The 21,363-nt window shown below is 33.6% G+C and overlaps 4 protein-coding genes and 1 long non-coding RNA gene across 6 annotated transcripts; 2 read left to right on the forward strand and 3 right to left on the reverse strand.

The window, feature by feature from the left end:
* Positions 1-436: 436 nt before the first annotated feature.
* LOC124447257 (sphingosine 1-phosphate receptor 2-like) lies at positions 437-5,503 on the reverse strand. Of its 2 annotated transcripts, XM_046998163.1 has the most exons (2): positions 4,498-5,503; positions 437-626 (listed from the first exon to the last, which is right to left on the reverse strand). In XM_046998163.1, exons 1-2 carry the CDS (start codon positions 5,435-5,437, stop codon positions 547-549), a joined length of 1,020 nt encoding a protein of 339 aa, XP_046854119.1. In that variant the 5' UTR covers positions 5,438-5,503; the 3' UTR covers positions 437-546. The 2 variants fall into 2 exon arrangements, with proteins under 2 accessions (XP_046854119.1, XP_046854111.1); XM_046998155.1 differs by lacking the exon at positions 437-626 and having other exon boundaries at positions 4,308-5,503.
* Positions 1,971-3,129, forward strand: LOC124447278 (melanocortin receptor 3-like). The gene has a single exon (XM_046998187.1). It carries the CDS (start codon positions 2,098-2,100, stop codon positions 3,016-3,018), a length of 921 nt encoding a protein of 306 aa, XP_046854143.1. The 5' UTR covers positions 1,971-2,097; the 3' UTR covers positions 3,019-3,129.
* A 1,277-nt stretch (positions 5,504-6,780) lies between the features above and the next one.
* Positions 6,781-8,189, reverse strand: LOC124447289 (melanocortin receptor 3-like). Its single transcript, XM_046998197.1, has one exon. It carries the CDS (start codon positions 8,115-8,117, stop codon positions 7,197-7,199), a length of 921 nt encoding a protein of 306 aa, XP_046854153.1. The 5' UTR covers positions 8,118-8,189; the 3' UTR covers positions 6,781-7,196.
* A 1,588-nt stretch (positions 8,190-9,777) lies between these two features.
* Positions 9,778-14,233, reverse strand: LOC124433386 (protein phosphatase PTC7 homolog). The gene is given in 8 exon segments (XM_046983146.1): positions 9,778-10,372; positions 10,665-10,813; positions 11,535-11,605; positions 13,033-13,159; positions 13,250-13,400; positions 13,403-13,450; positions 13,562-13,732; positions 14,020-14,233. Coding segments are annotated over 7 exon segments (897 nt in total). The 3' UTR covers positions 9,778-10,372; positions 10,665-10,698.
* A 641-nt stretch (positions 14,234-14,874) lies between these two features.
* Positions 14,875-17,031, forward strand: LOC124447373. The gene is made up of 3 exons (XR_006948717.1): positions 14,875-15,174; positions 16,051-16,192; positions 16,402-17,031. It is a non-coding gene; the product is annotated as an uncharacterized LOC124447373 (long non-coding RNA).
* Positions 17,032-21,363: the final 4,332 nt, after the last annotated feature.

A 21,363-nucleotide genomic window follows, 5' to 3' on the forward strand; every position in this document is an offset into this window, starting at 1 on the left:
AATTGCATCTTCATGAATATATGTTATTGTATCCTCTGTACCTCAATACAACTGTAAACATTGCATGATAAACTTCTGCTGCTCTAGCAAAAGAAACATCTGTCATTACTAAACACTTCCTAATTCGTTGATGTTTGTAGACGCTTATTTATTTTAAATCATTTACTTCAAGCAAAACACGCACACTGCCATTGATATGTTTACACCATTTTTCTGTGCATGTAGATACTCTCGTAGATGGACTTGCCATCTTTCGTGAATGGGCATTTTCAAAATATTTTTAATCAATTTTTTTGCTTATGTCATGGCATGTGTTTTCTGCGAAAATTTAAGTTGCTTTAATTAGAGCGACACAAAAATCCGTTTGACTTCATTTGCTGAAACGTTAACAATGCATGTATGGACATGATAAAAACCACTGCATAAAACCAGGAAATTCCTATCTTTACATTGTATATTTAAAGAATTACAGAACTTTGTACACACTGTTCAATAGCGTCAAGTTATGCATACATATATTTACAACTTGAAGAATTTTATATGGAGTTATTTTATTTGGGACATCTCCTTATAATCAATGGGACAGTTTGAGCAAAGCGTCTTTGGTGAGCTATATGAATTGCCATTTTTTGCTCTTTTTTTTCCAAAACAAAAAGTTCGAAAGAATAACCACTGGGACAGTTTGAGCAAAAGCGTCTTTGTGTATCCATATATATACATATATGCTCTTGTGTTTTGATTGTTGACGATGATAAGCCGCAATAGACGACGACATTGTGTTCAGGTGGAGAAAAGACATGAAAGATAACAATAATCGTATTGCCTTTTCAACAACTTTGGCTTAGTAGAATGACTTCCTATATTAAACATGTTTGTAAATGTAGATCGTCCAGGTTGGTATAGTCCTGAGAAGGACTGTTTTTGTTGTTGTTGACTGACGTTTCGACAACCTTAGCGGTAGTCATCTTCAGAGTCAGAGCGGTAGTCATCTTTGATTCTGAAGATGACTACCGCTAAGGTTGTCGAAACGTCAACAACAACAAAAACAGTCTTTCTCAGGACTATACCTACGTGGACGATCTACATTTACAAACATGTAACGATACTCCCGGGTTCAAACCATTTACTTTATTCCTATATTGAAGTCGTTATTTTGATTGAGGCATCTTCATGAAGAGAAGATAGAAATGACATGAATGATGCATTCAAACCCCTCTTTACTTTGTTCCAGTGCTTTTATTTTTGTAAAGATAATTGCTATGCGGCTCTGTGTCTTCCATGATTATCATGATGTGAGCTTTAATTTATATACAATAACATATATTCATGAAGATGCAATTTGTAAAATATGCCAGCTATACAAGCAAATAATGAATAATTCTAACAGGAGATATTTCATTATAGAAGATGGCAAAATATTGCAATAAGCCTAATAATGATGTAGCAATAGTTTTACAGGGGCATAAAAAAATACACAAAAACTATAAAACGACATCGTTGGTTTTTTCATCCAAACAAAGCTGTCTGCATGAAACGTAGCAACATATGCTGTCAATGCAAGCAGTTGTTGTTAAATTGAATGGCGATGCATGGGAAAATGGTTTTGTTCATTTTTCATTAAAAAGTAATCTCATTTTAAGTAGATAGCAATCTGTTGAGTAGACATATACGTGAAAGAAAAAGGAATGTGTCCTTCTTTCTTTGATGACAAAGTAATAAAAAGGATTAGCTATAACGATAACCGGAGAATTTCGAGAGCTAAAGATTAGATTGGAAACTGAAGTAGAGACGAATTGCTTTGCAATAGAAGAAATGCTAGTTTGCATTGTATCGCAAAAATGCATTTTGACGTTTTGACACATTGATATCCTGTAATACTTTGTTCTATAATTAAAGCTTTGACAAATAATGATGTATGAATATATTATTCAGCATGTCGCAATAACATGACTGTAAACCACATAGGCAATTATCATGATCTTATTCATCTTGCGTGCAAGTCCAGTGAGCCAATCTTTAAAAATAATATTTTAAAATTGAAGCGTTAACCTATCAATATAAGAAAAGGTTTGAGAAAGTCAACTGTCGATGTAAAAAATGTTTAACATTAGTGAAGGCGAGATATTGAACAACATTTCCCAACAGAAAAACAGCTATGGAAAAGAACCAACACCTTACGATATTTTAACTACCAGCATTGGATTAATGGCCGTCATACTGAACGGTCTTCTCCTTATCGCCATGTTTCGTAACTCAGAAAAAATCTTCATATCAAATGGTGCTTACTTAGTCGCAAATGTTGCAATGGCCGATGCATTGACGGGGATAAACTCGTCTCTTTGGGGAATCAAAACACTGTTTCTCTCAAAGCCAGCAAGGATTGTGTCGATGTCAATATTTTGGATAACATTCGAAGCATCGTTTTTAACGATATTTATTATGTGCCTTGAAAGGTATATAGCTATTGTTTATCCATTTAAAGCCAACTTATGGCTCAGTAAGAGACTAACATTATATGGTTGTCTGTTAACATGGATCATATCGGCTGTATGTGGTATATCTATCGCTTTCAACAAAAACACCACTCAAATTGTTCTGGCGTTTTTCTTCGAAATCACCATCATCGTTACTTGTTTTCTATACTTTAAAATATATTTCAAGTTAAGAGAGCGACGTCTTGACTGCACGCCTGGGGCGTTGTGTGATAACCATAGCAACCATGATCTCCAACGTGAATACAATCTGACCTTGGTGGTGACGGTACTCACCATAATTCTTGTGGTAACTGTTCTCCCATACATGGTTGGCGGGCAATTCAGTATATATTATAAAAACAATCGTACTCTAGCATTATTCTTACTGTATTATTTTCCAGTGGAACTCACAAACGTTGTACTTAATCCATTTATTTATGCTATACGTCTACCAAAATATCGTCGTGCCATATTAAATACTCTAAAACCAATAACTAAACCGGTTCAACTTATATTTACAACTGTACATAACCCACGATATTAAAGAGTAAAAAAGTGGTCCTTTACATTGTACACCGACTTGAAATTTTTAAAGACAGTAGAAACCATTCAAAGAAATTGACTCAAAACATTTTTTCAAACTCAACTCTGTAGAGTTTTTTATTCCAAATGGTTTCGCTCTTTAACAAGCAGCAAGTATATCGTAATCAGTAGCTACAAATACGGTGTAGTATGAAAAGGACTACAAGATCGAGATTGTGTGCAGTGTGTCAATGCTTTAATTGAGATTTGCTTGAAATAAAAATGTAAATAAGTCCATATGTTTTCAGCTTACTTTGATGTGTGTTAAAAGTTGCGTGTGGTACAACAAACCATAGTTAATTTAGCGATATGGCAGATGGTTTTATTTTAATTATCAGTTGTCAAATTGTCATTAAATAAAACGTCTGATTTTACTTAAATGGAGTTTACACACATTTCATATATTATCCGTAGTTTCTAACATGGCTCCAATAATTGCATGACGTTTGATTTTTCAAGCATTTTATTAAACACGCTCTCCAACTTGTGGAGAAGAAAATTAGTATTGTAGTTTACCATGAAAAACTGGCCTTTTCACAAAATTACACAAATATATGTCTTCAAAAAAAGATGTTTAAATGAGTGCCAAGTCAGAATACTATGAGTAATGCGGCAGTGAAAATAAGTTATCACAATGACATTATTGTACATTTAAATTTTCTTTAATCAAACATTAGTTCAAATATTTTCTGATATAATTTAACATTCCCACATTTCATGGAAATCAATGGTTGTTTGAGAAAAAAACCGTTCCCAGAAATCCTGTTCTCAATCGTGTAAAGATAGCAAGTTAACATGTTATATTACATGAAAGACAAAAACATTAAAAGACAAAACAAATGTTTATGAATTGTACCTCAATACAACTGAAAACATTGCATGATAAACTTCTGCTGCTCTAGCAAAAGAAACATCTGTCATTACTAAACATTTCCTCATTCATTGATGTTTGTAGACGCTTATTTATTTTAAATCATTAACTTCAAGCAAAACACGCACACTGCCATTGATATGTTTACGGCATTTTTCTGTGTATGTAGATACTCTCGTAGATGGACTTGCCATCTTTCGTGAATGGGCATTTTCAAAATATTTTTAATCAATTTTTTTGCCTATGTCATGGCATGTGTTTTCTGCGAAAATTTAAGTTGCTTTAATTAGAGCGACACAAAAATCCGTTTGACTTCATTTGCTGAAACGTTAACAATGCATGTATGGACATGATAAAAACCACTGCATAAAACCAGGAAATTCCTATCTTTACATTGTATATTTAAAGAATTACAGAACTTTGTACACACTGTTCAATAGCGTCAAGTTATGCATACATATATTTACAATTTGAAGAATTTTATATGGAGTTATTTTATTTGGGACATCTCCTTATAACCACTGGGACAGTTTGAGCAAAGCGTCTTTGGTGAGCTATATGAATTGCCATTTTTTGCTCTTTTTTTTCCAAAACAAAAAGTTCGTAAGAAAGCCTGGCGGTATTTCGGTAGTCTCCAACCATAAACAATAGGATTGACAACAAAATTTAGCAGTTCAATAGGAAAGTAATACCTACGAAATAGATTGGCTGGATGATTTGAAGGTAAAGTTGCTCCCTGAAGGTGGTAACTCAAAAGGACTTGCAACACTATCATGTAGGGAAAGACTGTAATGGCGATTATTACTGCCAGAGTAACTACAATTATGGTCACTTCGTATTCCCGTTGAAGCTCAGTTATTTTACTTTTGTTCACTAAACCTTTTTCGATATTACTGCTGTCTTTGAAAACTGCGCGAGACTTGCTGTTTTCCCATAAGACACGTAGATGACGAAAAAGCATAATATACTCTACTACAACTGCAACAACAATGATTTCAAAAATTACTGTAAGAAACAGTTGAACATAATTTATGAAGTTGTTCATATATATGGGAATTCCAAATGTTATGGAGACAATCCATACGACGACACAGTAGATTATAGTACGTTTCTTTGACAATAACAGTGCTGTTTTGAATGGGAAAACGATGGCTACTAAACGTTCTGTTGACATTATAAATATTGTGAAGAACGATACTTCAATCATGATCCAAAAGATGATAAGTAAACATGTTTTTATATCATTATCGAATAGTTCTGTTGGATGAAGTGTGTTTATCGCATAAACTATTGAATTGATGCCCGTGATGAAATCAGCAATGCCGAGATTATAGATGAAATACGAACCAAGTGAAACAAACACTAACTTAGGATTGACAGTCATTGAAATAAGGAGGGAACCATTAAAAATCATTGAAAGTACACCAATAATCAACACTAATATAGCCTCAACTTTATCACGATCGTCCTCCAAAACCTGCTCCAAACTGCTGTTCGTTCCATTGGACATTATACTGACCTGCTACCTTCTGGCTCTTCAAAAACTTCTCAAATTGTGAAATGTACTTTGACTGTACAACCCGACTCTTATCTGTGGTCTTGTTGTCTTCGATGCTGCTCTTTCCTCGAAGTCTGGTCAAATATTTTTTGTGTATCCATATATATACATATATGCTCTTGTGTTTTGATTGTTGACGATGATAAGCCGCAATAGATTGTGTGCAGGTGGAGAAAAGATAACAATAATCGTATTGTCTTTTTAACAACTTTGGCTTAGTAGAATGACTTCCTATATTGAAGTCTTTATTTTGATTAAGGCATCTTCATGAAGAGAAGAAAGAAATGACATGAAAGATGTATTCAAACCGCTCTTTACTTTGTTCCAGTGCTTTTATTTTTGTAAAGATAATTGCTATGCGGCTCTGTGTCTTCCATGGTTATCATGATGTGAGTTTAATTAATATGCTTTTAACTCATTTGTCTGATTTCCATTTCATTTGAATTACTTTAACTTTCATTCATACATTGGGCGGCGTGAAGTATTCTTAGCTAAGAATTGCACTTTGAAAGATGGAGGTTTGTGGTTGTACACATGCAAAATTTCCTCTAATTTACAACAAAGAGTCTTTACACCGCCTCATATCTGAAAGCAATTAAATACATGTTTCACACTTTCACACGTTTTTTCGGTATTTGAGCGTGTCAGAATACAATGAATGTTGATTTTAGGCGTTCATCTTGTCAGATAAAACATGTCCACTTAACGCTGAATTATAAAGCTTAAAATTAATGTTCGTTTTAATGAAGCACGTGGGTGAGATTTTTGACGGCGTACATCAATAACTTGTTGCATAAACACACTTTAAAATTAGATTGGATGAAATTCATAAACATTTATTTTATCTTTTAATGTATTTGTCTTTCATGTAATATAACATGTTAACTTGCTATCTTTACACGATTGTGGACAGGATTTTTGGGAACGGGGTTTTTTCTCAAACAGCCATTGATTTCCATGAAATGTGGGAATGTTAAATTATATCAGAAAATATTTGAACTAATGTTTGATTAAAGAAATTTAAATGTACAATAATGTCATTGTGATAACTTATTTTCACTGCCGCATTACTCATAGTATTCTGACTTGGCACTCATTTAAACATCTTTTTTTGAAGACATATATTTGTGTAATTTTGTGAAAAGGCCAGTTTTTCATGGTAAACTACAATACTAATTTTCTTCTCCACAAGTTGGAGAGCGTGTTTAATAAAATGCTTGAAAAATCAAACGTCATGCAATTATTGGAGCCATGTTAGAAACTACGGATAATATATGAAATGTGTGTAAACTCCATTTAAGTAAAATCAGACGTTTTATTTAATGACAATTTGACAACTGATAATTAAAATAAAACCATCTGCCATATCGCTAAATTAACTATGGTTTGTTGTACCACACGCAACTTTTAACACACATCAAAGTAAGCTGAAAACATATGGACTTATTTACATTTTTATTTCAAGCAAATCTCAATTAAAGCATTGACACACTGCACACAATCTCGATCTTGTAGTCCTTTTCATACTACACCGTATTTGTAGCTACTGATTACGATATACTTGCTGCTTGTTAAAGAGCGAAACCATTTGGAATAAAAACTCTACAGAGTTGAGTTTGAAAAAATGTTTTGAGTCAATTTCTTTGAATGGTTTCTACTGTCTTTAAAAATTTCAAGTCGGTGTACAATGTAAAGGACCACTTTTTACTCTTTAATATCGTGGGTTATGTACAGTTGTAAATATAAGTTGAACCGGTTTAGTTATTGGTTTTAGAGTATTTAATATGGCACGACGATATTTTGGTAGACGTATAGCATAAATAAATGGATTAAGTACAAAGTTTGTGAGTTCCACTGGAAAATAATACCGTAAGAATAATGCTAGAGTACGATTGTTTTTATAATATATACTGAATTGCCCGCCAACCATGTATGGGAGAACAGTTACCACAAGAATTATGGTGAGTACCGTCACCACCAAGGTCAGATTGTATTCACGTTGGAGATCATGGTTGCTATGGTTATCACACAACGCCCCAGGCGTGCAGTCAAGACGTCGCTCTCTTAACTTGAAGTATATTTTTAAGTATAGAAAACAAGTAACGATGATGGTGATTTCGAAGAAAAACGCCAGAACAATTTGAGTGGTGTTTTTGTTGAAAGCGATAGATATACCACATACAGCCGATATGATCCATGTTAACAGACAACCATATAATGTTAGTCTCTTACTGAGCCATAAGTTGGCTTTAAATGGATAAACAATAGCTATATACCTTTCAAGGCACATAATAAATATCGTTAAAAACGATGCTTCGATTGTTATCCAAAATATTGACATCGACACAATCCTTGCTGGCTTTGAGAGAAACAGTGTTTTGATTCCCCAAAGAGACGAGTTTATCCCCGTCAATGCATCGGCCATTGCAACATTTGCGACTAAATAAGCACCATTTGATATGAAGATTTTTTCTGTGTTACGAAACATGGCGATAAGGAGAAGACCGTTCAGTATGACGGCCATTAATCCAATGCTGGTAGTTAAAATATCGTAAGGTGTTGGTTCTTTTTCATAGCTGTTTTTCTGTTGGGAAATGTTGTTCAATATCTCACCTTCACTAATATTAAACATTTTTTTACATCGACAGTTGACTTTCTCAAACCTTTTCTTATATTGATAGGTTAACGCTTCAATTTTAAAATATTATTTTTAGTCAAATCACAACATGAATCGTTGTAGCTGATTTGAGACATTTTTTACGAGCTTTATGAGTACACGTTGTAATTATTAAGATTATAATCATAAAGATAAATATTCATAACCTTCATCACCTGCGTCAAGTGTAATTAGTGAGATCTATTAAATGATCGTCTTTATGAATATACTTTCGTATGATGAGTTTGAAGTGTGTTTCTTATTTCTCATGAACCTTTTTTCTAGCGATGCAATGTTGTTAGGAGCTTTTTTTGATAGTTTTAGGACACTTTTGCCTTAAAGACATATCTATGTGATAATAAATATATATATATATATATATATATATGTAGTTAAAGTATCTTGGAACAATTGTGTTTTAATAAAGACAGCACGACAATGAGTCAACTTGAATTACCATAATATCAGAGCAATCAAGGTTTCAGTGTCTGTGAAGTGAAGTGTTTTTAAATTGAAAATAATTTTTCATTTATAGATAAGTGTGACATTTTATGCATTGTTTTTTTGTGGATATTTATTGAACAAAATACTTTATACATTTGTACGATCTATACGATCAACTTATGCATATACAAAGAAGAGTAATATACAATGCATTTATTCTGTATTGTTCTCTACTGAGTAAAATGAAATGAATAGCTGAGGAAGACAATTGCAAAAAGGACATCTGCTACTATACTGAAGAGATCTTGCAATTAAATTAGAAAGGTGAGTATGTAATTTATTTCATTAAAACAGCTTTTACCTTACAGATTCTTTATGTAAATACATGCTGTAAAATCCCGCACATTAAGTTTACATTAAAAGTTGTTATCTTTGCAGTTGGGTAATATTGCTTAGAACACACATATGATTCTTTATATTGTAATAGAGTAGCAAAATATATTTCAATGTTACATAAATAAGCTGTCATGCAAAGCACCGTTACATATAGCCATAAACTATACTTAGACATTATTCTCAGAAAAATGCACGCTAAGGGCTCCTAGACATGTAATTTTACATACACTAATTGTTTCTTACACTAACTATTCCACATTTCCATTACAGATAAAGATGTAAACTGATGGCTGTAAGTAATTTTTAACTAGGGCAAAATCTTTCTCATGATTGATTTTCACTTTACAGTTATATACAGTTATATATAAGCATGCAATTTTTTGTTTCTTTGTGTAACAAATATGCACCAATTTCTTTAATGGACTCTTCTATCAGTTCTTTGGCTAATTGACAATATGTACATGGTTCTATGAGGAATAAAACTGTTTCTTTAAGACAGCAACTGAACGTGATTAGAGGAGTGTAAAAAATTTTGATTTCATGTGACTCAGCGATTGGGGAACATCTTTTGAGTAACACTCACAGTGCCAATTCCTATTCTGATGACAATTGTAGAGTTATTTAAAAATGTCTCTCATTATTTCAAGCACGCGTCATGTCGATGGAGGTTGACTTACCCGTTTGTGCTTGTCAACAACATGAAAACATTACATATCTTTGCTTAAGCTTAAAAGCTTTTCTGCTTCTGGACATTTAACAGAACTTCTCGCAACGAAATATGAACAGCAATGCACCATTGGATTAGCAACGTAATAAGACATTACAATGGTTTAATTAACAATTACTTAATACACCTTGTACCTATTTTACATATCTTGGTTTCAGGCACCAAAGCTTTTCTGCATGGGAATTTAATATAATTATTAACATGAAAATTCAGCCAGCAAAGTTTAGCCTTTCATAAGATGAATGCCTTCAATTACCATAGTTAACAATAAATATATTACATCAGACTAATGCCTCGCCACATTATTGTAAAGGTAAACCAGCTAGTATTAAGACAGAGGCTTAGAGCTTACTTCGCTTTTTTGCGTTCCTGTTGTAGGTTAACATTGTTTGGTAAATTATGCTCTAACAAAAAAGAAAAAGACAAGTAAGTGATACACAATGTCCAGCATTGCCAAGTGCTGTCAATTTCGTTATACGATAACACTTTTACATAAAATCAAAGTAATGGTAATATTTGTTAAAGATACATTAAATAATAGTGCTTTAAGATAAATCAAATAGTGCTCCAAACTGTGTTATACAAAGTTCGTCTTAATCGAAGTTCTTCATTTATAACTTGCTTCAGTAAGTTCTTCTTAAATACAAAAAATGGACCATGTTTCCTAAATATTATGTAAATGTAATTAACTCACTCATAAAAGTAAGATCGATAATTTGAGGAGGTTGAGGCTCATATTCCTAAATTCACGATATTCAGAATTAAGATCCTTTGATATCCATTGTTTTCATGTATATATGAATACAAGCCCCTCCTCCCAATTATCATCTTCCTACAACCATGATTACTAAGAATTTACGAGAGTACAATCCACAAAAATACTGTTGATGACCAGGGATAAATTTAGGCAAGGTGAGGCACCCCCAGTTTTGGCTAGAACTTATTATATCTTTTACCAATGTGAATGCAAAGCTTCTCGATACTGGAACATCAACGACTTTTATAAGCTTTAACGTGGATAATTACAGCTGTGACGTCATCAAAATTTCCACCAGGTATCGCCAATGGATCGTCTTTCATTATACGTTCTTCACGTGGTGTTACTCTAGCAAAAGATCATTAAAAAATACCGTGAAAATATAATTCTAGGAAGGACTCAAAATAACGGACAAAATGTCTTCCGTCAAGATAACCGGACACAAATAAATATAAATTGCATGTTTGTAAATGTTGTCTTCTTTACTGGAGTACTGAGAAGGACTGTTGATGTTGGTGCTCACTGACGTTTTGGCAACCTGGCGGTGGTTATCTTCAGAGTTAAGCGAGGAATAATTTGTTCTTGAAGTCCTCGCTTGACTCTACAGATAACTATAGCTAAAGTTATGGCAACGTCAGTCAACATCAACAAAAACAATCCTTCTCAGGACTCTACTAACTTGGACGATCTACATCTACAAACATGTAACGATACTCTCGAGTTCAAACCATTCAATCCATGCATAAATTGCACTAAAGAACGTGAAAAGTTAATTAAAATACGGCTCATGTTGTTCAAGCTCATGTTATAGGTAATTTGCCTCAGCTTTCAAATCTCGGGTTCGCAGCTTGAGCATCTTGACAAGATCTTGGAAGAACTTGTAAGATCCTTTACAATCCTTAAAAGTTATGCGTAAATCTGAGCTTATACTTAACGCAAATTTTTCCTAACTGTTCAGGTTTTTTGTTACAACAAGAAAACCTCTCATCCACTTCTCTGATAAACAACAATCTTTGTAACAGTTAGATACGTTTTGTACTTTCTTTTTATCAGGAAGAAAATTATTTACCTTTGAGATTCAACTGATCTTGTTAATGCAACTTTGGTAAGATGTCGAGATTGCTCCTCATAGTCTGTGTTCTAAACAAATACTATGTTTATTGTTCAGATTAATAATAAAAACTACACAAAATAGGGGAGTAAAGAATAAATATGAATAAAGTATATGCATAACATTACTAAAGATCATAGGTCCTGTCATTAGAGTGTAATCAACCATCGAGAGGTGTGTGTGTACTATAGTCAACCATACAGAGATGTATGGTTGTATACAATATTACACCATGGAGAGGTGCGTGGTGTACTATAGTCAACCATACAGAGATGTATGGTTGTATACAATATTACACCATGGAGAGGTGCGTGGTGTACTATAGTCAACCATACAGAGATGTATGGTTGTATACAATATTACACCATGGAGAGGTGCGTGGTGTACTATAGTCAACCATATACAGAGATGTATGGTTGTATACAATATTACACCATGGAGAGGTGCGTGGTGTACTATAGTCAACCATACAGAGATGTATGGTTGTATACAATATTACACCATGGAGAGTGTGGTGTACTATAGTCAACCATACAGAGATGTATGGTTGTATACAATATTACACCATGGAGAGGTGTGTGGTGTACTATAGTCAACCATACAGAGATGTATGGTTGTATACAATATTACACCATGGAGAGGTGTGTGGTGTACTATAGTCAACCATACAGAGATGTATGGTTGTATACAATATTACACCATGGAGAGGTGTGTGGTGTACTATAGTCAACCATACAGAGATGTATGGTTGTATACAATATTACACCATGGAGAGTGTGTGGTGTACTATAGTCAACCATACAGAGATGTATGGTTGTATACAATATTACACCATGGAGAGGTGAGTGGTGTACTATAGTCAACCATACAGAGATGTATGGTTGTATACAATATTACACCATGGAGAGGTGTGTGGTGTACTATAGTCAACCATACAGAGATGTATGGTTGTATACAATATTACACCATGGAGAGGTGTGTGGTGTACTATAGTCAACCATACAGAGATGTATGGTTGTATACAATATTACACCATGGAGAGGTGTGTGGTGTACTATAGTCAACCATACAGAGATGTATGGTGTATACAATATTACACCATGGAGAGGTGTGTGGTGTACTATAGTCAACCATACAGAGATGTATGGTGTATACAATATTACACCATGGAGAGGTATGTGGTGTACATTAATCATCCATAGAGAGGTGTGTGGTATAAAATAATCAGCCATGAGAGATGTATGGTTGTATACAATATTAGACCATGGAGAGGTGTGTGTGGTATATGTAATATTCAACTATGAAGAGGTGTATGGTATCAACAATAATCAAACAAAGAGTGCATTTTTCACTTAATTCAGCTGTAACAAATTATATCCCTTGAATAAAATCATATGTAAATTATCAAAAACTGCTGTTAATGTTGGATATATTAAAGTCGGAAATGCTCACATACATGATCAGATGAATAAATCTCAGAGAATATATCTTGAGTATACATGTTGTCAAACAGTCCATCCGTTCCAAAGACTATGATATCATCATCTTCAATATCAAAACATTCCATATTTGCATCACTAACACTAGTAAAAGGAACAGTTCAGTAAGATTTACATTGCCTTAATAAGAAACTTTAAACACACATCCATCATCAATGTAGAACCAAATCAAACCTTTTAATACTTGGTATTGCATTGCCAAAGTCATCGCTTTCAACTCCAATTTGAAATGGTGTGTCTGCTTGTTGATATTGCTCACTACTTTTGTAAAATGTTTTAGAGTTGCGAAAAATGGAAAAGCCACTATCACCAAGATTCAATGTTTCAAATGACCCTTTATCTTATCAATGACACCAAGACATACAGTACTACTACCTAGACCAATAAATATGATAGATTATCTTTTTCCTTCATTACTTCATGCAAACTTTATATATCATATATTTTATGTATAACTTTCATTATTCGTGCTTGAAAATCACCTACCTACAACAACATCATCTTTCTCTAATATCTCCTTGTAAGCCATATTAAGAACATCTTTTGGATTCATTTTTCCTTCTTTAAAATACTTCTTACAGTTTGACAGCAAAGTTTTCGGAAAAATTGATGGATCAACATTAATCTTTCGCCACTCGCTAATACCATCCGCCACACCTGCATATTCATAGAAGAAAAAAAATCTGCATGATTTGTAAGTACTTAGGCCATGGTAAAGATCAAATGAATATTTTTTTATGATATTGTAAGCCTCCAATGATAATGCTTTACAAATTCAAGGAGGTTGTTTGCGACCGAAGAGTTCACTAATAACAAAACAGTTCTGCATAGCAATTACTGCATAATACGTTTTCTTAAACGGCAGACAGAAAACACTCACATCGTCTGTTTCAATGTGCACTAGCTCGCAGTTTAAAATGTTTATCGTTTAAATATCTACTTACCAAACGCTGTCATTCTCTCATCATCCCATATAAAATAATCATCTTCACAAGTTTTATCAATATGAGGAGCTCTACAGTGACCACCATACTTTACATCGTATTTTAAAGTGCAAATGTTCCCTCTTGAATGAACTATCGAGAGAAAATATTTCGAAAATAACTTAGTTGTGTTGTGCACGTGTGCTGTTCGATGTAATACACTCCAAGCCGACATGAGTTTGCTTTTTCAAGCACAATAACTTGAACAGTTCCTTGAAATTCTTCACATATTTCTATATAGACAAACGCCACTTTATGTCTTCATCGTCGCCATTGAATTAGTGAAAGTTTAATTGCCCATTTATTTTTCCGGGGGAAGTGGTGTAAAATATTTTAAAACACAGTGCTTCAGAAACAATAATGGATCATTTAATTGTAGCATGACATTCGCTCATCTGGAATGTGCAAGCTAAACATTAAAAAGTTCTTTTTCTCTATCACTTACACTACTATATCACCAATAGTATTCATACAGCTCCCATGCAAGTTCGCTAAGACCTAATGCAAAGTTGAAAATAGCAAAGTTCTAATTTAAACTAATAAACATACAAAAATAAAAAAATCAAACAAAACCTCCCTTGTTTCTCTTTAATCTTCAAACCATCTTTTTTAATTCTTAAAAAAGAAAAATTAATTTAAATGAAAACGAATAGAGTTAGAAGGTTTTAAGTGCAAGTTAAAAGCTAAGAAAAGTTTGTGTAGTTGGGATATTTGACTCTTACTGAGACCAAATGACGATGCTTAGTTGGGAAGTTCGACTCTTATTGAGACGAAACAGTTCTAATGTAAAGCAAATAAACATGCAATAAAACTTCGTGAGTGCTAAATATTATAGGAGACTCAACACAGGCGAACTGAAAGAATTTAACTCCGTCAAGAAGATATGATATGATATATGATGCCTAATTTACCTTTCACTTATCTGGGATAACTTTTAATATTTAACATATTGTAGAAATTTAGCCAATCAGAGATCTAAGAACTCAAAATTTACCCAATAACAACTGTAGAGCACATCGAAATCAACCAATGAAATCGGGCCACCAAATGATCTTAATACACGTCAATCACTCTACACAACGGTAGATGCCCTCAAGACTCGAAAGTGAAAGGAAGGTTAGTGAAATTTTGATTTATTGTTTTAAAACGTACTTCAAATGTTGATAAATTCAATGACAAAAGCCTTGTTTGATGTATAGTTACGCATTGTTTTACTGTAAATCTTTTCGTCGGTTGTTTTTGTGCAATTCGCCGTTTAACTGCGTGCCTTCGACGGTGTATTTGCTTGGCCAGAGAAACTTGACAGTATAAAAACGGCAAGTTTGTATGTTTCAAAGTCTTTCTTTTCTTTTTACTTCAATGTGTTGGTGACTGCTAGTGTTTTGAATACTTCGAAGTGAAACTTTGTTGAATATTTTTGCTTCTAGCGTGTATTTTTGAATCGATATTTTTTCAGCGGCGACAAAGTTGTGCGACCGACATCTTCCTCGTTTCAACACAAAAATATGTAAAAATTCTCGGTGAAAAGTAATAATATGGCAAAATAAGCGATAAGGAGGATATTTCGTATCCCATGGGTTGATTTTTTGTTCGTAAAAAATGTTCTTTTGACTCTTTTGAGCGAAAATTTTAAGATATGTAAAAAAATATAAAATGTTGGTTCATGGTGGACATTGGACTTTCGATAAAATTGGCGCGAATTTTGTTCCGCGTGAAAATGAAGAACACTGGGCACGAATTATGCAAAACTGACCAGCTTGACTACGAAAATACCCACAAAATCTTTGAATGGAGTGGGATACTTGGAAAAATTTGAAGAGTGTTGACGGCTACAGGTTCTTCAATTCAATAAGTTCGAATGATAGCAATTTCAGTGGGCGAGAAAGATTTTCAATGAAATACGATGTACGCTACTTGAGTACAATTTAGAAAAGTTGTTATTGAAAACTATTTTAAGAGCATTTTGCCAATAAATGTGTTTATATTCTATAGGAAAAGAAGCTAATTTTCTCTTGAGAATTTACTATGAGCAATCATAAAGAATGCAACCAAAGTCGTATCCTAGTTGAAATTTGAAGCAAAGATAAAACGGTTCGCTATCAAAACAACTGGAAGAGAACAAAGGAGGAGTAAGGTAGGAAACTCAAAATTATATGACGTTAAAACTTTCATTGACTGCCTGGTTCTTTTTATACGAAAACGCTTTTGAAAATTTTTGTTATAATATTCTTTTATTGTAGTAATCTTTTCTGTTAATATTTTTGTTTTAATATTGCAATTTTTATAACATATATCAAATGGGTGAAAACACAGAAGCTCATTTCGTTTGATTTGAATTCATAGGATATTCAAATGAAAGCAACAGACAGAAACGTCTTTTTATGGATTTACTTGTGCACACATTCAAAATTTTTGGCCTTTTTTCTTAAATCTTTGCACTAAAAGTTTGTTTAACACTTTTGTTGTGCAATCATTATCTTCGTATTTTGCTGCTGGTAGACGACTACTAGCTATAAGTTTAGGGTAGAAATAATTAGATAATAAATCAAAAAAACAATTGTTGTGAACGATCTATCCGAAAACGATGTTCAGAAGCATTTAAAGAAGTCTATATGACTTCCTCCATTTGAAATGTGTAAGGGATTAAAACAAACATTCCTTCATGAAACAAAACTAAATGTTGTGTGCATGTGCCAACGATTTTGATTAAATTTTTAAGTCAAATCCAGTGGTGTGAATGATATTTCAAAAATCAACGCTCAATGACATATAAAGAAGTCTATAAGACTTCCTTCTTTTAAAATGTATAGATATGAAAAGAAGCCTTCATTTGTAGAAATTTACTCATGAATCAAAAGTAAATATTGTGTGCATTTTTAAGCAAAATGCTTCTGAGTTTAAAGTATACAAGTATTAGCAAATCTAGTGTTGTGAATGATCTATATAAAGAAAAAATAAACGTTCAATGGCGTATAAAGAAGTCTATAAGACTTGCTATGAAATGTATATATATCAAAAGACATATTCACTGAAAAAAAATTTACTCATGAATCAAAAGCAAATGTTGTGAACATTTTTAAACAAAATGCTGTTGAGTTTAGGGTAAGGATTATCAGACAATAATTAAGTCAAAACTGCCATTGTGAACGATCGATATGAAATCGACGTTTAAGAAAAAACGAAGAATTCTTTACGACTTCATTCCTTTTAAATTTATAATTTATGAAAAGAAACATTAATTGGAAGAAATTTATTTATGAAATAAAAGTAAAATATCATACTTAATCATACATCAGAAACTTGAAGTCTTCATTTGTCCACTATTCATTTAATTATTAATTAGAAAAGTAAGTAAAAGTATTGTTGTAAAAAGTATTCTTTGAACAAAGCGTTCTACAACTATATAAAATATCTACAAGACATCGAGAATAGTTACAATTAATGGAAGAGGTCACTTCATGAACGACAAGTTCACTATTGAACAAGAACAAGGAATCTCAAGAACGCAGTAACTTAGTCAGAAAGTGTTTATGAGCCTGTGATGGCAAAACAGCATCTACTTTTGTTTGGGGAGCTCATCAATGTAGCGTTTTCCGTTGTTGAGGCACTTCATCGACTCGTGCGAATGTAGCGTTTTCCGTTGTTGAGGCACTTCATCGACTCGTGCGAATGTAGCGTTTTCCGTTGTTGAGGCACTTCATCGACTCTTGCGGAAGCGGCGTCTTTCGTTGTTGAGGCACTTCGTCGACTCTTGCGAATGTGGCGTCTTCCGTTGTTGAGGCACTTCATCGACTCTTGCGAAAGCGGCGTCTTTCGTTGTTGAGGCACTTCATCGACTCTTGCGAAAGCGGCGTCTTTCGTTGTTGAGGCACTTCGTCGACTCTTGCAAATATGGCGTCTTCCGTTGTTGAGGCACTTCATCGACTCTTGCGAAAGCGGCGTCTTTCGTTGCTGAGGCACTTCATCGACTCTTGCGAAAGCGGCGCCTTTCGTTGTTGAGGCACTTCATCGACTCTTGCGAAAGCGGCGTCTTTCGTTGTTGAGGCACTTCGTCGACTCTTGCAAATGTAGCGTCTACCTTTGTTGAGGCACGTTGCAATCGCAGAATTTTTCGTTTTTGAGGCCCTTGGTCCATTCTTGACAGGTCAGGATTTTCCATTATTTTATATCTTCATAAACTCTTTAAGTGGAGTGGGTTTTTCTATCTGATCTAATTTGATCTGAGGCGTCAGATAGATCAAACTAGATCAGATAGAAAAATCAACAAAGAAAGAAAAACGAGAAATTCAAAGGCAAAGTTCACTGCTATGTTTTGAAAAATGTTACAGTGAAACGGTGCAAGAAAAAACATGACAAAGCAATCTTGTGACGAAAAAGAAGATGAAATAATGAAAGAAAACATTGACAGCAAGATGAAATAATGCAAGACAAAGTTTCATGACTCTATAACTATACTTGTAAATACATTGCCTGACACTTTAGCCCATGCATGACTTTTGAAGACTTCTTGTAGCAGATATAATCTATAATCTTTTTTTTCCATGTCGCTTTCTGTTTGTGGGTTTCATCGTCTAACTTAATTGTCTCGTATAACTTACCTTAACTCAATAAGCTCTTGAACAACTTAATTTAGACTAAGATGTAAATAACCTAGCTATCGTCGAAGTTTTATGTTCTGTTGTTTTTGACTTGCACGTGATTTTCGACCAAGTGTGCACAAGTAAATCTGTAGAGATGCTGCAGTTGGCACAAGATATAGGATGGACGTCAGGTAAGATGAACATTACATGATGCACAGACATTTACATTGGCATTAAATCTTACTTGAATATTTTGCCACCTGAATTTTAGCAAAAAGCATGCATTCAATGTCATGATGAGTTATGGTGCTTAGTCCATCTATGGTGGTGACATTGTGTGGAAGTTTTAAAACTGCTATGGTGAACTATAAACTCAATATCAGGAAACAAATTATCCATCCTAATACCACAAAGCTTAAAATATATTTTGGTAAGTGGTTGTTGATGTGTTTTTATCTGTTCGATATCAAACAAGCGATCGTTTCAGGTGGATGGATGTAATAACTAATAATAGTATAATGATTTTTAATTTCAGAAATTTTTCTTCAAAAACTGAACCACCTTTACCACTGCTGAACGTTTAGGAGGTGCAGTTGGTTGTTTATGACGATGAGTCTACAGGTATTAAACTTTTCTTGTAAATACCTTTTGTACTTGTTTAATCATTACTTACAGTTTCTGCAAAGCTGGTTACATTATGAGTAGACTAAACAGTATGATGTCATAATAAAAAATGATTCAACATTTAACTTTTCAAAATTGGAATATTGGCTTTTGCTTGTGTTTTATTTTTAAATTTAGAAAGTTTTCCAACTAATTCATATAAAATTACCAATATTTTTGAGCAAGAGCAGCCGAAAAATTTGATGGGAATTGCTAAAAAGCTTTTTTGATTTTTGCTTTGTTATATAACGTTATTCTTTTGTCAAATTGAAATACATTCATGTTTCATTTTTTGAACTTCATTGTTTTGTAGATAAGGAATGATAGAATGATGGTGTATTATATCGATTAATTGCAACATGGTTATTGTGGATTACATCGTGGTTGTTGTGGATTACATCGTGGCTGTCGTGGATTACATCGTGGCTGTCGTGGATTACATCGTGGCTGTCGTGGATTACATCGTGTTTGTCGTAGATTACATCGTGGCTGTCGTGGATTACATAGTGGTTGTCGTGGATTACATCGTTGTCGTGGATTACATCGTGGATGTCGTGCATTACATCGTGGATGTCGTGGATTACATCGTGGCTGTCGTGGATTACATCGTGGTTGTCGTGGATTACATCGTGGCTGTCGTGGATTACATCGTGGCTGTCGTCGATTACATCGTGGCTGTCGTGGATTACATCGTCGTTGTCGTGGATTTTGTCAAACTAATATTGGGCTAAGGATTACGTTAATCTATGAATGAAGAACGACGACAAGCAATGGTGTAATAATTTAACATTGACTTACTGTTCATAAACTTTGCTGTTTGACTTCAAAATCTTTTTGACATTGTGCCACACGAACATGAGTTGAAAAACCATACGGTAGTTCCATGGTGGTTTGTTGAATTATGATATGTATCAAGATTTGAGTAAAGCTGTATGAGGGAATCACAAAGGTTATCAACAGAATAAATCCTAACACTACGTGGAAAATAAATATAGGTGAGTAATATTTGCTTATTGAATTTCATTCAATTTGCTAACTGAGTTGCTGAAATTTGTTGTAGTGAAAAAATTAATAATATTTCAATGTTTTAATTTCAGTAATTTCCACTTCATCAACAAACATTACGCTTCATTTGTTGATTGTCAGAGTATGTTTCATCCTATGAACAAAACCGCCTTACACAACACTGCTGGAAGTTTTGAAGAGGCAGTTGGTTGCTCATGACGATCAATCTATAGGTAATTCATGTGTTTTTTCTTATTGACCAATCTTTACAGTTGCTTTTTGGCTACGTTACGAGCAGAAGATAATGTTGTAAATGGGAATTAGAATAACACAAAGCAATGTTATTTGTTGGGAATGTTATGTCTTGCAAAAACGTCTTTACACTAATTGTTATAACATTACACAGAATATATAAGTTTGCACAATAAAATTATTATAATTTTGCAATAAATTTATTTGCGGTTTTTGTGTCACGTTATTGTCTGTGCAATTTTCGTGAATTTTGAAGAATTTCGTGTTATCTTGAACCTTCATGTGTTTTGTAGTGAAAAAAGAATACAATGGTGGCACATTATGATTCATATATTGTATCATGTATGTTGTGGGTCAAAGCATAATTGTCGTCGATCACAGTCATATAGTCATCGTGGATTAACTCACAGCTGTCGTGGATTACATTTACTTTATGGTTGTCATGGATTTACCTCATCGTTGTCATGGATTTACATCATCGTTGTACCTTAGTCGACGAATGAAGACCAAAGACGACGTTTAAGGTAGCAGGTTTATAGTGTTTTAGTTAAAATCCTGGTGATCTATACTAACAGGAATATGATTGATCATTGGCTGAGTGTATAACAAAGTTAGTTGTTCTTTTGATTCTTGTTAGTGTTGTTTTTTTTAGTTTTGTGCATGTGGTGCAGTGCTTTTTGCGGTTGAAACATTTGCCTAAAAACGATGATACATCTTATATTGTCGAAAACATTTATCAAACTGTCGTATAATGTAAGATTATCATTGTACAAGGTAAAATATATATGTCTGATATCGGTTTTTC

This window comes from Xenia sp. Carnegie-2017, unplaced genomic scaffold, assembly GCF_021976095.1.
Source record: "Xenia sp. Carnegie-2017 unplaced genomic scaffold, XeniaSp_v1 HiC_scaffold_13, whole genome shotgun sequence".
In the NCBI taxonomy this organism is placed as follows: Eukaryota; Metazoa; Cnidaria; class Anthozoa; order Malacalcyonacea; family Xeniidae; genus Xenia; species Xenia sp. Carnegie-2017.

Excerpts from the sequence above, each read along its gene's own strand:
- LOC124447278 (XM_046998187.1), top strand. The coding sequence starts at position 2,098 with ATGTTTAACATTAGTGAAGGCGAGATATTGAACAACATTTCCCAACAG.
- LOC124447257 (XM_046998163.1), bottom strand. The coding sequence starts at position 5,437 with ATGTCCAATGGAACGAACAGCAGTTTGGAGCAGGTTTTGGAGGACGAT. Across the intron at positions 627-4,497 it reads TGGAAAAAAAAGAGCAAAAA|ATGGCAATTCATATAGCTCA; the intron begins ATGGCAATTCAT and ends AAAGAGCAAAAA.
- LOC124447289 (XM_046998197.1), bottom strand. The coding sequence starts at position 8,117 with ATGTTTAATATTAGTGAAGGTGAGATATTGAACAACATTTCCCAACAG.